The 15,974-nt window shown below is 36.2% G+C and overlaps 1 protein-coding gene across 1 annotated transcript; it reads left to right on the forward strand.

The window, feature by feature from the left end:
• Positions 1 to 15,144, forward strand: LOC130078392 (trafficking regulator of GLUT4 1-like). The gene is made up of 2 exons (XM_056243880.1): positions 1 to 405; positions 14,992 to 15,144. Exons 1-2 carry the CDS (start codon positions 76 to 78, stop codon positions 15,142 to 15,144), a joined length of 483 nt encoding a protein of 160 aa, XP_056099855.1. The 5' UTR covers positions 1 to 75.
• Positions 15,145 to 15,974: the final 830 nt, after the last annotated feature.

Below are 15,974 nucleotides of genomic sequence, written 5' to 3' on the forward strand. Positions count from 1 at the left end.
TTCACCTGACTACACACCGGAGACAGACGTACAGATCTTTCTTATTGCAGGAAAAAAACACAATCCAAGACAAACATGGATCCCAAAAAGTCTCCAATGGAAGTAGGGCAGCCTTTACTTCCACTTCAGCAGGACCCTCCAGAATACTCCATTGGGTTCCCTCCCTCTGAGAGTTATCCCAGCACTTCAGGTCAACCTGCGCAGCATTATGGAGCTCCGGCAGCATCTGGCCCGTACATACAAGGGTCATATCCGGTGCAGACTGTGGTCACTATGCAGCCTCCAGCTAATGTGTCCTTCACTCCACTGACCAATCCAGAGTCAGATTACCTGTGTTATTCCATCTTTACCCTGCTGTGCTGCTGCTTACCTCTGGGATCCGCTGCTCTTGTTTACTCCATCACAGTAAGTATTGGTTCATACACCTGTCTCACCACGCTTAGCACATTTACAAATAATAGGCCTACTCTTCAAAATAAATAAATAAATAAATAAATAATTTAACCTTTATTTTTGAAATAATATAGGGCATAAATATTTTTTGGATTTTTTTTATAGAGCTCTGTTAAAATCACTTTATATTAAGAGCTAAACAAGACTTCACAGGGTCACGGTTCATGTCAGTATAAATATATACTGACATGAACCGTGACCCTGTGAAGTCTTGTAAGTCAGATAAGGAATCAACGTGGAACTGAAACAATAGACAATAGAGACAGTCAAAATAATGAGTCATAGTTGTACTAGAATATTAACCAAGGTTCATATTTTAGAGTTTAAATATTTAAAGAATTACATAAAATCTTCAGAAAGTCTTTATTGTTAACAGCCTGCATTTTTAATGATTTGCCGTCATGGATCAAGGTTGAATTTAAATCAAAAAGAGATTTTAACCTCTGTTTAAAATTTCAGCATTGTATTTTTAGCATGTTGTTAACCTTTTTACATCTAGGTCTATTTATGGAATAATTTTTTTTGTGTGTGTGATTTCCAGTAAGTTTCGTTTTTAAAGAAAGGGTGTGGCACGCTAAAAAATAAAGGTTACAAAGGGGTGTTTTCGCAGTGATGCCATTGAAGAATCATTTTTGGTTCCCCAAAGAACCTTTTAGTGAAAAGTTCTTAAAATAAAATAAAAAATCTTAGTTTGAAGAACATTTTAAAAATGGAAAGCAACTTTTTCACTATAGAGAACCTTTAGTGCAATGAAAGGATTCCTTTCTCTCTTTTGAGTAAAAAACATAACAAAATAATAAACTATGCATTACAGAAGTTTAAATTACAGAAGTCATCTAGCTATCACACTGCTATCGCTTGTTTACTCCAATACTTTAGGCCTGTATTCACCTTATTCTAAACGTAAGAGCCATTTTAATTTTGAATGTTCAAGGCTTTCTGTGTTAATTATATTCTCCAGTTAGGCTATTTTAGCTGTGCAATTACAGTTTATTATGGTGATTGGCGTTGTAAACCGGTATTTCTTTCCATATTATTTTAATTTATTAACATAGCCTTCTAATAAGCACACTAGTTTGCACAAACAGTTTTACTGTTTACCGCAATTTAAGTCAGTCACACTGACGAGAAGCTTAGCTGCGGTTAATGAAAAGGAAGCCTACAGAAAATATTGCTTCTGTGTTGAAAGATTCACAATACAGAATAAAGTAGGCTACGTGCTCTAAAATAGTATAAACCGCTAGTACAAAAAAAAAGATTTACAGGCTGTGGCTGGATGTAACCGATTTTAGATTCGTTTCCATTTAATACGTTATGCTTAATACAGCGTCTGATTGCAAGAATAAGTTCAACATAAGCCTATACTATGTAAATACCAATGTAATGGGGTCTACGTTTTTTTAAATCAGTTTTATTTTAATAAAAATGACACAATATCTATCGCGACTACATGGAAAAAACAGATTTTACTGTTATAAAAATGCTGATTTGTGAGCATTAGAGGAACTGAAGGTGTTCGATGATCACACGTGATCGTTGACGTGGTGAATTCAGCCAATCGTGAAACAGCTGTGTCGTCATCAGAGCTTGTGCAGCCGACTCTGGCTGAGTCCTCGGGCTGCTCTCAATCAGTCTTGCGGTACTTTGATTCCATATGGCACATTCATCTTGGTTTCCTTAAAGCTACAGTCCGTAGTTTTTCCTCTTTGTCGCCATTTCTGTTCGAAATCTTCAATTGCAGTTATTCGCAGAATTATCAACTTTACGTGGGTTGTGCCTCGGCACGGCACAGCGAGGATGAATCCAGTGTTTTGAGGAGAATGTGCGGTCAGTCGCCACGCCGGTGTGGATACTGTCATTCGTAATCACAGATTCTACTTTTTGGAAGTATGACCAACATAAGAATTTTCACCGGAAAATGTCATCTGAACAAGTAACATCCACTTTTGTTCTGACCAACTAAGGGAAAAAAAGCATTGCAGTAAATGACGCTGATTAAAACTAACGATCACTTATCATATCATGTCAAACCGTGCAAATTATACTTTGTTCTCAAATTGCTAATGTTCATCATTAATGAATCAGCATTGCATGACCTTCAGATATTTATCCTTGTTTTCGCATGGGCCTGGTTGCAGTCTTTTTTTTTCTGTAGCCACTCCGAAATCTTTTGCATTTTACAACGATTGAATCTCCAGTTGTCACTGGTGATTGTCGTTTGAACCTTTTTGGATCCACCATCAAATTGATAAGTTTAATTATCAAGTGCTGTGAGAAAAGGCTATAAATCTCCACTTCCAACATCCTCACACGCAATATAGCCTACTAGCCGAGACGCCTTCTTTATGTGTTCAGATGTGCTCGAATTTCTGACGGAAATCCACCAGTACCACTGAAATTAAAAACATTATTATAAGCTCACCGTTTTGAATAGAGATAAGGCAAGCAGATAGATTTGAACAGTGGTTACTTGCTCAAAAATATATTTGGGATAATTTTTAACCCAAAAAGGTTACAGACTGCAGCTTTAAATGAACATGCAAGAATAGAAAATGCCAAACCAGTTAATCTGTTTGTAGTAGCCTAACTTTTAAAAACAGATTTAAAGATAGTCTGGCTGAGTCCTCCAGCTGCTCTCAATCAGTCTTGCGGTACTTTGATTCCATATGGCACATTCATCTTGGTTTCCTTAAAGCTGCAGTCTGTAGTTTTTCCTCTTTGTCGCAATTTCTGTTATTCGCAGAATTATCAACTTTACGTGGGTTGTGCCTTGGCACGGCACAGCGCAGATGAATCCAGTGTTTTGAGGAGAATGTGCGGTCAGTCGCCCTGCCGGTGTGGATACTCATTCGTAATCACAGATTCTACTTTTTAGAGTTGCATTTTGTGTTTTCTTATTGTGTTTATATTCTGACCTGTGAAGACCTTTGATTTGATTTTATGCATCTCATTTAAGAAAGGATTTATACCAATATTTGTAATATTATTGTAATTTAATTTTACAGACTCGGGATGCTAACATGTTTGGCCACCAACCGATCGCACGCAGAAACTCCAGAATGGCTCGCATCCTTAACCATGTCAGTGTTGGTGTTGGCCTCCTCTGCTGGTTGATCACTGTCATCTATATCATTGTTGCTGTCAAGGCAATTACAGACATTAGCAATAGCTATGACAATAACTTTAGACCATATTATAGACCATAAGTAAGAAATATCATGATAGGACACCAGAATGCTATAGATGGTGAGGGAACATTAAACACATTTTTTGAATACACAGGCATTTGGTGGTCTGCTTTTAAATGTTAGTGTTGCTCAAGTTATTGATATGAGAGCTGTAAGACTCCAAATGTGTAAGGAGCTCAATCTATAGGGCCAGTGAGGAATGATTTGTATATATCATGCAACTCATCTGCCTTATTATTATTTACATAATTAAAACACATGCTTTTTTTCGTATTTTTAAAATAATGAAAGCTTTGACTGTACATGTATCATCAATTAAAACATTTATTTTTCTTCTTATCTTTATGTTACTGTATATCGTAAAACTTTGGTAATCAATAAGAAATGTATTTAAAATTATGAGTCTGATGTTTTATTTTATCAAACTTTTAAAAAGTATTTGAAAGCACAAAGACAATTGTCTGTTTTCCATACTTACATTTTCTAATGTTTGGCCTCCCATGCCGGAAACACGTGTTCGAATCCCGCTGGGAGTGGGGTGAGTAGAATCGGAGGGGTTACATTTCGGTGCCGTGACCCGGATGGGAGGGAGGTTTAGGCCAGCTAGTTAGAGCTGTGCGAGTAAACCTCACTCCCCGGGCCACAGGTGGTTGTGCACACTGGCATGCTAAAAGGGGTCTTGCACACTCAATGAGGACGACCACCGACACCGTCATTTTTGTTGTGTGCACCTGCCTGCTAGCGAGCGACCAGCATCAAGCTTTTTAAAAAAAGAAGCAAAAGTATCACATAATGGTCCCATGTGACATGTGTTATATTCCAAGTGTTCTGGGGGTAAGCCTATACGATAGGATTTGGTAAAAAACAATTGAATGTATTATTATTTAAAGAGAATCCTGACCTTGATCATTGGACTTCTGGGCACAGCTGCGCGACGTGCACATACGTGTGACTCTATTAGCGCCGCGGTTCACTCTAAATCACCCAGAAAAAGCACAAGTTTTCAATTAATAAAAATGCGACATGAAATACAACGGCTAGAAAAAAAAATTAATCAGTTTGACAACACGTGCTGCAAATGCTCACACAATGCAAACATAATACAGAAACGCACTGCAAATACTAGAGGCCCAAAGAGAAGGAAATTAATAGTTGAAATAAAGTCGTTATTTATGTTTGTTTTTGCGCACAAAAAGTATTCTCGTCGCTTGATAAACTTAATATTGAGCCAATGTAGTCACTTGGACTATTTTAACGATGTCTTTACTAACTTTTCGAGGCCGGCAAGTTTCAATCCCTCAATAAGCCTATGGACTAGTATGGAGGAGTGATCCAGCTCTCAGATTTCATCAAAATTTTCTTAATTCGTGTTCCGAAGATGAACTCTTACGGGGTTGGAACAACATGAGGGTGAGTAAATCCTCCTGGGACCCAAGAATAGACTTTTGTCCACTGTAGTGGACATTATATTTTAGTGAATTTCTCTGACATCATACATGTCACATGACAGAACCTGGGTGTCCTGTAAAGAGCACATTCAGGACTTTTCAGAGATACCAAATGTTTGGAGGCTTCACCATGAAAACAACTTCTCCTTGGTCTTTAAAAATGTCTGACATTAATTTAGTGATCAAATGTAGCATTCTTATGGAAATATGATAATATATTGTAATTATATTTAAATTGGACTACTTTTTCAAATTGTATTTCATAAAACAACATCTCAGGAAAATGTTAAGGGGTTTCAAATAAAAAAAATACTTTCTGTTACAGAACAGGGCATTGATTTCAAACGTGTCCACTGTAGAGGACATCAGGACTAAAATCATGTTTATCAGGCATTCTGGGAGACACAACAAGTGAATATGGAAATAATTTATACATCAATATTCCTATGAAATATTAGATATTATTATTAAAATGTTGCCAATTATTACTCCAATTTTTACACTTCTTTTTTCATTAAATGTTGCTCCAAGAACACATTAATGTGCAAATTAGATACAGTGTATAGATACATTGCATTGAATGGGAATATTAATTTATGGCCATTTTACCCACATATTGCAAAAAGTAAAATGGTGTATCAATTCATTCCATTATTTCTTTCATAACATAGTTGAGAATAATCTTTATACAAATTTTGGTTGAAAAAATCCTGAAACCCCAAAATTTATTGGTGATTGAAAAAAAATCCCATTGTTTTTGCCTATACATATAATTTCATGTCATTTTATTTTTTAAACAACTTAGTCCTGGCGTCCACTACAGAGGACATAGCATAACGTATGAATAAAATATTATTTTATATATGTGTTTTTTTACCATTTGTTTATTGTGCTCTAAACAGTGTGATGACATGGAAAAAAACTAAATTCAAAAAACTTTTTTTTTCTGGGTCTCAGGAGGATATACAGACAGAATTGTCATTTTTGGGTGAACTATCCCTTTAATCGCTGTGTTATTCTAGGATCATTCAGATAATATTGTAGTTTTTATTTTATTATTATTTTATTTTTTTCAGTTCAGTACTTTTTTTGTCATTTTATTAGTTTGTTTTTAAATATGTCTAGAACTATGTTGCTGTTATTATTTAGTTTTATTATGCGACATCAGGTTAAACTAAATTAAAATGATAAAATAAAACTTCGAAATTTGCTGCAGCTCCATTATCCAAACAGCTTTATCCTTATTACGGCCGTGGGAGGCTGGAGCCTATCCCAGCATCTTGGACCACAGGCACAGACAATTCAGCATCAATTTAGGAAACCGGATCACCTGGAGAAAACCCACGCAGACTAGAAGAACATGCAAACTCCACAAAGAGAGGCCTACTGGCTAAACCGGGACTCAAACCGGAGACCTTCTTGCTGTGAGGGGACAGTGTTACCACTGAGCCAATGCCTCCATTTACTCTATTTTCTTTCAATCAAAATAGGATCAGCAATAAGAATACAAGATTTTGTCGTTATTACACAATGTTGGCTATTCTTTTTGAACTGTAGGCTATTCTTTATTCTTTTAACAAACGTCACCAATAGGCCTATTTGATTTTCTTGCTTTGTTGCACTCTCGCTCTTATGTTGTTAGGATGACAAAAAAAATTAAATATTACATTTTTAGGCTGGTCCGCTTCGAAGAATTCACAGTGTAAACTCCAGCGATGGTGCAAGAGTTCAAGGTGAGGTAAAGGTTAGCTAAACAATAAACAATATTGCTAAATCAATAAATATCAACTGTTTTATGATAGAAATGTTAAATGACCGACAGCAATCCAGTGATCTACTCAACTTTTTTTGTCAAATGTTGCCATTTTGATTTTTAAATGAATAAGCATATATACAGGTCCTTCTCAAAAAATTAGCATATTGTGATAAAGTTCATTATTTTCCCTAATGTAATGATAAAAATTAAACTTTCATATATTTTAGATTCATTGCACACCAACTGAAATATTTCAGGTCTTTTATTGTTTTAATACTGATGATTTTGGCATACAGCTCATGAAAACCCAAAATTCCTGTCTCAAAATATTAGCATATCATGAAAAGGGTCTCTAAACGAGCTATTAACCTAATCATCTGAATCAACTAATTAACTCTAAACACCTGCAAAAGATTCCTGAGGCTTTTAAAAACTCCCAGCCTGTTTCATTACTCAAAACCGCAATCATGGGTAAGACTGCCGAACTGAGTGCTGTCCAGAAGGCCATCATTGACACCCTCAAGCAAGAGGGTAAGACAGAAAGAAATTTCTGAACAAATAGGCTGTTCCCAGAGTGCTGTATCAAGGCACCTCAGTGGGAAGTCTGTGGGAAGGAAAAAGTGTGGCAAAAAACGCTGCACAACGAGAAGAGGTGACCGGACCCTGAGGAAGATTGTGGAGAAGGGCCGATTCCAGACCTTGGGGAACCTGCGGAAGCAGTGGACTGAGTCTGGAGTAGAAACATCCAGAGCCACCGTGCACAGGCGTGTGCAGGAAATGGGCTACAGGTGCCGCATTCCCCAGGTCCAGCCACTTTCGAAATAGAAACAGCGGCAGAAGCGCCTGACCTGGGCTACAGAGAAGCAGCACTGGACTGTTGCTCAGGTTTGCATGTCATTCGGAAATCAAGGTGCCAGAGTCTGGAGGAAGACTGGGGAGAAGGAAATGCCAAAATGCCTGAAGTCCAGTGTCAAGTACCCACAGTCAGTGATGGTCTGGGGTGCCATGTCAGCTGCTGGTGTTGGTGCACTGTGTTTTATCAAGGCCAGGGTCAATGCAGCTAGCTATCAGGAGATTTTGGAGCACTTCATGCTTCCATCTGCTGAAAAGCTTTATGGAGATGAAGATTACATTTTTTCAGCACGACCTGGCACCTGCTCACAGTGCCAAAACCACTGGTAAATGGTTTACTGACCATGGTATTACTGTGCTCAATTGGCCTGCCAGCTCTCCTGACCTGAACCCCATTGAGAATCTGTGGGATATTGTGAAGAGAAAGTTGAGAGACGCAAGACCCAACACTCTGGATGAGCTTAAGGCCGCTATCGAAGCATCCTGGGCCTCCATAACACCTCAGCAGTGCCACAGGCTGATTGCCTCCATGCCACGCCGCATTGAAGCAGTCATTTCTGCAAAAGGATTCCCGACCAAGTATTGACTATTGAGTGCATAACTGAACATAATTATTTGAAGGTTGACTTTTTTTGTATTAAAAACACTTATTTTATTGGTCGGATGAAATATGCTAATTTTTTTAGACAGGAATTTGGGGTTTTCATGAGCTGTATGCCAAAATCATCAGTATTAAAACAATAAAAGACCTGAAATATTTCAGTTGGTGTGCAATTAATCTAAAATATATGAAAGTTTAATTTTTATCATTACATTATGGAAAATAATGAACTTTATCACAATATGCTAATTTTTTTAGAAGGACCTGTAGATAATTATAGAAATATATAGATAGATAATAATATCGATATATAATTATAAAGATAGATAGATAATTAGAGATATATAATTAGATAGATAGATAGATAGATTAGATAAATCATTATAAAGATAGATAGATTATAGAAACAGATAGCTAAATAGCGAAAAATAATTATAGATAGATAGATTAAACATATAGCTAAATAGATAAATAATTAGAGATATATAGATAGATAATAATATAGACAGACGGACGGACGGACACACACACAGACAGACAGACAGACAGACAGACAGACAGAATAACTGAATGTAAAATAGCCTTCCCCGGAAGATCAATGTTTTCAGTTCAGATGAAAGGTTGACGGTCTTACCGTAGTAGCTAACGTGTAAGCGCATAGAGAAATATAGGGGTGGCTGGTTTGACTGCTCATTTCGAACTGGAGGCTGGCTTGACTGCAGTCGTATACTGCACAACCCATCTACCAGTTACCATAAGAGATTATCCTGGATAGCGTAAAGGTGCAAGATTACATCGATCATATATATTATAGTGCCATCCAGATACTGATGGCTCAAAAGATCCACATTCTGGTACAACATCTGCAGCAGTATTTATACCACAATTTAAAGTCAACATTTTGAAAAGAACAGCAGATTACATTTCAGTATTTACATCAGAATTAATAGCAATTATATTAGCATTACAGTGGGTTGAAGAAGTTCAGCCAAGCAGATCAGTTATATGCACAGACTCTTTATCTGCAATTGAAAGTATAGCAAGTGGTATTTCTACAGCTAGACAGGACTTAATTTATGAAATATTACAAAGTCTTTTTAGAGTCAAACAATTGAGAATCGTTATTAATTTTCTTTGGATACCAGCTCATATGGGGGTTGCAGGAAATGAAGAGGTGGATAGTTTAGCCAAACAGGCCATAAAATTTCAAGAAGTAAGTTGATATTAAAATTGCATTAAGTAAGACAGATAAAAAGTATAATAGCAAAAGAAATTAGGAAGAAATGGCAGAAGGAGTGGGATAGTGAAAATATGGGTTGGCATTTATACAAAATTCAAGGAACAGTTGGTTTAGAAAGGAGAAATTTTGGTAATAGGAGAAGGGATGTTATAATTTCAAGAATGCGTATTGGCCATTGTTTACTAAATCAAAGTATGGCCATGATTGGGAAACACCAGACTGGATATTGTGACAAATGTAGTTCCGGAAAAATGGAAAAAGTGGAACATGTATTATTGAAATGTGAGGCTTATGCGAGATAAAGATTTAAATTATTTCAAGTATTAAAAGAAATGGAAATTGAAGTTTTTTCTATCAAAGCATTATTAGGGAATGGTCCAAAGCAATTTAAAATATATGAATTACTATTTCATTTTTTAAAAGACACTCATTTAATTAAAAGGATTTAGGACAGGTCATTACTACCATAACGTTATCCACACTCCAATCCAGTAGGTGGCGGGAATGCACCATTAAAGTTTGGTTTGCCAGCTGCCATTAAACTTGAAAGAAGAAGAAGAAGAAGAAGAAGTTACCATAAGAGGAACTTAACACACGTAACAGTTCAATCTTGACCTGACTACAAAGAGAAACATGGATTACAAAAAGTCATCTCAGAATCCAGAAGGAGGGCAGCCTTTACTTTCTCTTCAGCAGGAGCCTCCGGAATACTCCATTGGATTCCCTCCCTCTGAGAGTTATTCCAGCACTTCAGGTCAACCTGCGCAGCATTATGGAGCTCCGGCAGCATCTGGCCTGTACATACAAGGGCCATATCCGGTGCAGACTGTGGTCACTGTGCAGCCTCCAGCTAATGTGTCCTTCACTCCACTGACTTATCCAGAGTCAGATTACCTGTGCTATTCCATCTTTACCATGCTGTGCTGCTGCTTACCTCTGGGAGTGGCTGCTCTTGTTTACTCCATCACTGTAAGTATCCTATTGGTTCATACAGCTATCTCACTTTGCTTAGCACATTTACAAATGATAGGCCTACTCTTCAAAATAAATAAATACTGGTTAAAATAATATAAGGACATAGCTATATTGTTTAATTTAAGTGTTTGTAGAACTCAAAGAAATCAAAGTGAAACAGCTAAGACAGTCAAAATAATGAGGCCTTGTTGTAGAATATTTACCAAGGTTCATATTTGGTAAATACTTCAAAATGATATATCCTGTGTTTTTAATGAAAATTTAACGCCATGGATCGAGGTTGAATTCAAATCTCATTCCGAGTTTGCCTTTCGAATCAACATTAATATTGTGACGTTGTTTGAACTCTGCTTAAAATATCAACGTTGTATTTTTAGTGTGTTGTTAACATTTTTACATCTAGGCCAATTAAAATGCTGTTTTGCGGCTTCTAGTAACTTTCGTTTTTAAAGGAAGGGTGTGGCGCGCTATGGATCAAAAGCAATTTTGTGAATCGCTGTCGATTTAGAGCAGGTCTTTTCTCTCTTTTCTCTGTCTTTTCACCATTGTAAAAAAAAAAAAAAAACAGTCCTTCGGATGATGAGACGTTAAACTGAGGTCTTAGCGTGGATGTTAAAGTAAAAAAAAAAACACGTGCAATTTAAAGGACAACTCCGGCGCAAAATGAACCTCGGGTGTAATAACACATTGGTACAGACTAAATCGTTCCCTGAGATTTGTTTTCATGATAATCGAATATAAAGAGTTTTATCTCTAAAAACAGTTTAGCTTATAACGCTAGTATATTGGGCATCGAGTAAGCAAAAAGAGATCGCTAGTTAATACCATTAACAAGGCTCAAATTAGCCCCACACTAACACGGCAGCATAATGAGGGTCCTTACATGCAAACCGAAGCATTGAGAACTTTGTAAGTGTATAGACAGTTTAATAAGAAGATACTTTACACAGACAGTACAGCTAGCGCATACAGACAGGAGCCATCTTGGAAAAAAGTCTCGATCAATCGAACCACGAAGGTGAGCGAACAGTACGTGTAGATATTGAAGATAAGATAATTTTTTTTTTTTTTTTTTTTTTCTCTGTTGCGTTCAGTGCTTCTCTTATGCGCTCAGTGCTTTCTTCCGGAAACAACGGACCATATGAGATTCCAAGTCACAGTTCAGCTCACGTATCACCGTGTTCGTGGTTTGACTGATCGAGACTTTTTTCCAAGATGGGTCCTGTCTGTATGCGCTAGCTGTACTGTCTGTGTAAAGTATCTTCTTATTAAACTGTCTATACACTTACAAAGTTCTCAATGCTTCGGTTTGCATGTAAGGACACTCATTATGCTGCCGTGTTAGTGTTGGGCTAATTTGAGCCTTGTTAAGGGTATTAACTAGCGATCTCTTTTTGCTTACTCGATGCCCAATATACTAGCGTTATAAGCTAAACTGTTTTTAGAGATAAAACTCTTTACATTCGATTATCATGAAAACAAATCTCAGGGAACGATTTAGTCTGTACCAATGTGTTATTACACCCGAGGTTCATTTTGCACCGGAGTTGTCCTTTAATGTTTTATATTTCATAGTTAAAACTGGATATTCAGTAAAAAAAAAAAAGTAAGGGACAGTGACAATATGAGAATTATTTGATAGGCCCTACTCCTAGGAGACTCATCTAATCGCCAGCAAACTCCGTTAGCATGAAGCCATTGAGGATGCTAAATTTTGCTACATTTTTTGATATCTCGAATGGTTTGGCCGTGGCTATTTTTATAGGGGTGGGCGGATCGATCTAAATATCGATAGTATCGATGCCAACACTGGTATTGGTATCAGATCGATCCAATTGTAATTGAATCGATATTTTAATTTAAATATCTCTCCTCTACGTTCACTATACTTTGCTCGTGTCTTCTACCTCTACAATCCTGAGCAAACGCTGCTTTCACTTCACATCCATTTGCTCCTCCTCCCCCTCCTGGTGCTCTTCTGTGAGGAGCAGTGAAGGCTGATAATTGCACATTGAATGAGAGATCAGGATGGCCGAGAGGAACAGAAGGGGGGCTCAGGGAATGTAATTGCACAGGTATATTTGTTCTTCAGTAATAATTGTGTGCACTTTATTTCACTTTATTTAATTTGCTTTTAAAACCAGAAAAAAGGGAGAGATTTTTGTTACTCTATTTTTTTTTTTTTTTTTTTTTAAAAAGGCTGTGAAGCATTCATTCTACAGTGCCTAATAACTAATAATTGTGTGCACTTCAATACATTAATAAAAAAATATTGCCTAAAGAATTGATCATTCATTCACCTCAGAAATAATGACATACTGCTCTCCCCGACACAATTTTTTTTAAGTAAAAAGTATCGTATCGGTATCGGCAATACTGACCCTATATGTATTTTGTATCGGATCGATACCAAATTTTGCAGTATCGCCCACTGCATGCTCAAATAGGTGTCATACGAGTCACACCAAACTTTTTCAACATGATTCCAATAAATTGAAGATGCTTAATTGCGAATGGGTATTGGATATCACTGTTGCCATGGCAAGGGATTAAATGAATGACACAAAGGGAAACTGGAAGTTTCTCATATCTTCTCAAATTATATAGGCTACCATTTATTCCTATATAAATTATACAAATAAAAAGTAAAAAAAAAAACATATTTTTTAATAATTAATGTATTATGTCCAAGTTAAAAATATGCAGATTTCATGCTATCTATTTGAAATAAAAAAATAAAATAAAATGTAATATACACAGTATAAGTCAAGTCAAGTCACCTTTATTTATATAGCGCTTTTTACAATACAGATTGTATCAAAGCGCTTCACAGTGATAACATGAAAACAATATAACAAAAACAATATAACAATATAACAAAGTTTGTTTCTAAAAGAAATTGCGTCAACGTCCACCTTAAGTAAGGCAGATCAATAATATTATTGAATATTAAATGTTAAATGTCCCCAACTAACTAAGCCAAAATCCAAGGCAACAGTGGCAAGGAACCAAAACTCCATCAGGTGACAGAATGGAGAAAAAAACCTTGGGAGAAACCAGACTCAGTCGGGGGGCCAGTTGTCCTCTGGCCAACGGAAGAACAGTGCATGATTCGGGCAGCATTACAAGTCAGATTGGATCGGAACATTTAACATTTATAACCACTTGATGGCAGCCCATGCCTATTTTTAAACAGGGTTAAGAAAAGCCTGGTTCCTGAGAAAGGTGTTACTGGTAATCACAATCAGTCTCCAACTTTTCCCTTTGATCTCACTCTGCCTTTGTGTGTGTGTCAGTCTACTTTATACTGTTTAATGTTTAGAGTCATTTCTGTGTGCTTTTGCCTGCATTAATGGATGAGAAATTGTCTTTTTCTATCAATTTGATAGACAAAATAAAGGCATAGATCCAGTTCATTTGTAGTGCACTGACAACATAATTGTATATCATTATTTTAATAATTAGGTTAATATAAATATAAAAAGACCTTAAGATAAATACTTCTGGACTTACAAAATTTTGTGCTGCAAATGATAACTCATTTGAAATGGTTGACCATATGTTGCAATGTTTTCAGACATAATGACTTGCTTTTATTAGGTATTGCATTTGGATATGTATTAGACATCATCAAAATCTACTTTTGTTTAAAATGTTGTTGAATCTAGCTCAACTATGGAAAACAGTATCCAACTGATCCATTGATCTCATTCTGTCTCTCTCTGTGTGCGTGCGTGCGTGCGTGAGTATTTTTTACACTCTTGATATTTTAGAGTTTAACCGTTTCGTTGCTGTGTGGTTTTGCTTGATCATTACAAGACCTATGTCATTGGTCACTTTCAAATGAGTGTGAAGTCATCATTTGCAGCTCGAAATTATGACATGAAATTCATCTAAATTTAAATGATCTCATGAATGTTGCTGTTGTGGTGCATGGCCATAGTTGCACCAGCTCGCTGCAGTAAATGTGGGATATTCAAATGATTTTCACATAGTTATTTTAGATTTACCCACTTTAAATGCACATTGCCCACCATGCATAGTTGTCCTAAAGCCACTGGGGTGGCGGAGGCACTGGGGCTTGGGCCTGTCATTGCTGCTTGCAGCTATATTTATTATCTTGGTTTTAGTTATTTTATTATCTTGGCCAGTTAATCTATTTGTAGAAACTTTTAAAAACAGATTTGAAGATAGCAAAATCTAGTGGAAATGCTATAATGCACACCAATCACTGATATTTAAAAGCTCTCTGATATGTTTTGTGATAATATTTTTTTTACGGCCAGTTTAAATCAAATATTCAATAATAAATTTGGTTTCTTATTTTATTCTTAGTTGTTTACTGTCAGAGTTGCTTTTGTGTTTTCTTATTGTGTTGATATTCTGACCTGTGAAGACCTTTGATTTGATTTTATACATGTCATTTAAGAAAGGTTCTATACCAATATTTGTAATATTATTGTCATTTAATTTCACAGACTCGGGATGCTAACATGTTTGGACACCAACCGATAGCAAGCAGAAACTCCAGAATGGCTCGCATCCTTAACCATGTCAGTGTTGGTATTGGCCTCTTCTTCTGGTTGATCTGTGTCATCAATATCATTCTTCTTGTCATCACAATTTCATAACTCCATAACTATAGACCATAAGTGTAAGAAATATTATGGTAGGACAGAAGAAAGTTATAAAAATATGAACACATTATACACAGGCATTTGGTGGTCTGCTTTTAAATGTTAGTGTTGCTCAAGTTAATGGTATGAGAGCTTTAAGACTCCAAATGCATAAGGAGTTCAATCTATAGGGCCAGTGAGGAATGATTCATATATTTCATGCAACTCATCTGCCTTATTATTATTTACATAATAAAAAAAAACATGTTTTTTTCAAAGTTTATTATTGTATTTTTAAAACAATGAAAGCTTTGACTGTAAATGTATCATCAATTAAAACATTTGTTTTTCATCTTATCTTTATGTCATAAAACTTTGGTAATCAATAATAAATGAATTTAACAATATGAGTCTGATGTCGTAATTTATCAAACTTTAAAAATTATCTGAAAGTACAAGGATAATCAGTAAGTTTTCCACACTTACATTTTCTACTGTCTTTAGTTCAGTTTTATATTCTTCTTCCACTTCTTGTTCTTATTACAATTATAAACTTTTTTTAATCCAAGAGTGGCAGTCTTTACAATAAAAGTGTAAGTATAAAATGCTTTAATAATAACCAAATATTTTTTCACAAAAAGCAGAATGAACAACAAAATTTCAAACAATATAGTTTTGACCAACAGAGTCGACTCCGATTTTTTCGACTCCCACCTTAGGAGTCGATTGGTGGGGGTGGGGGTTGCACAGGTCGGGGAAATACCCTAAATTAATGAATGGCTCACACACTGTGTCCCAATTCAAAGGCTGCATCCTTCAAAGGTCAGACTGAGCGCTGTTAAATG

The sequence above is a fragment of the Rhinichthys klamathensis genome, unplaced genomic scaffold (genome assembly GCF_029890125.1).
Source record: "Rhinichthys klamathensis goyatoka isolate OS25496 unplaced genomic scaffold, OSU_Roscu_1.1 h1tg000860l_1, whole genome shotgun sequence".
NCBI classification, from domain to species: domain Eukaryota; kingdom Metazoa; phylum Chordata; class Actinopteri; order Cypriniformes; family Leuciscidae; genus Rhinichthys; species Rhinichthys klamathensis.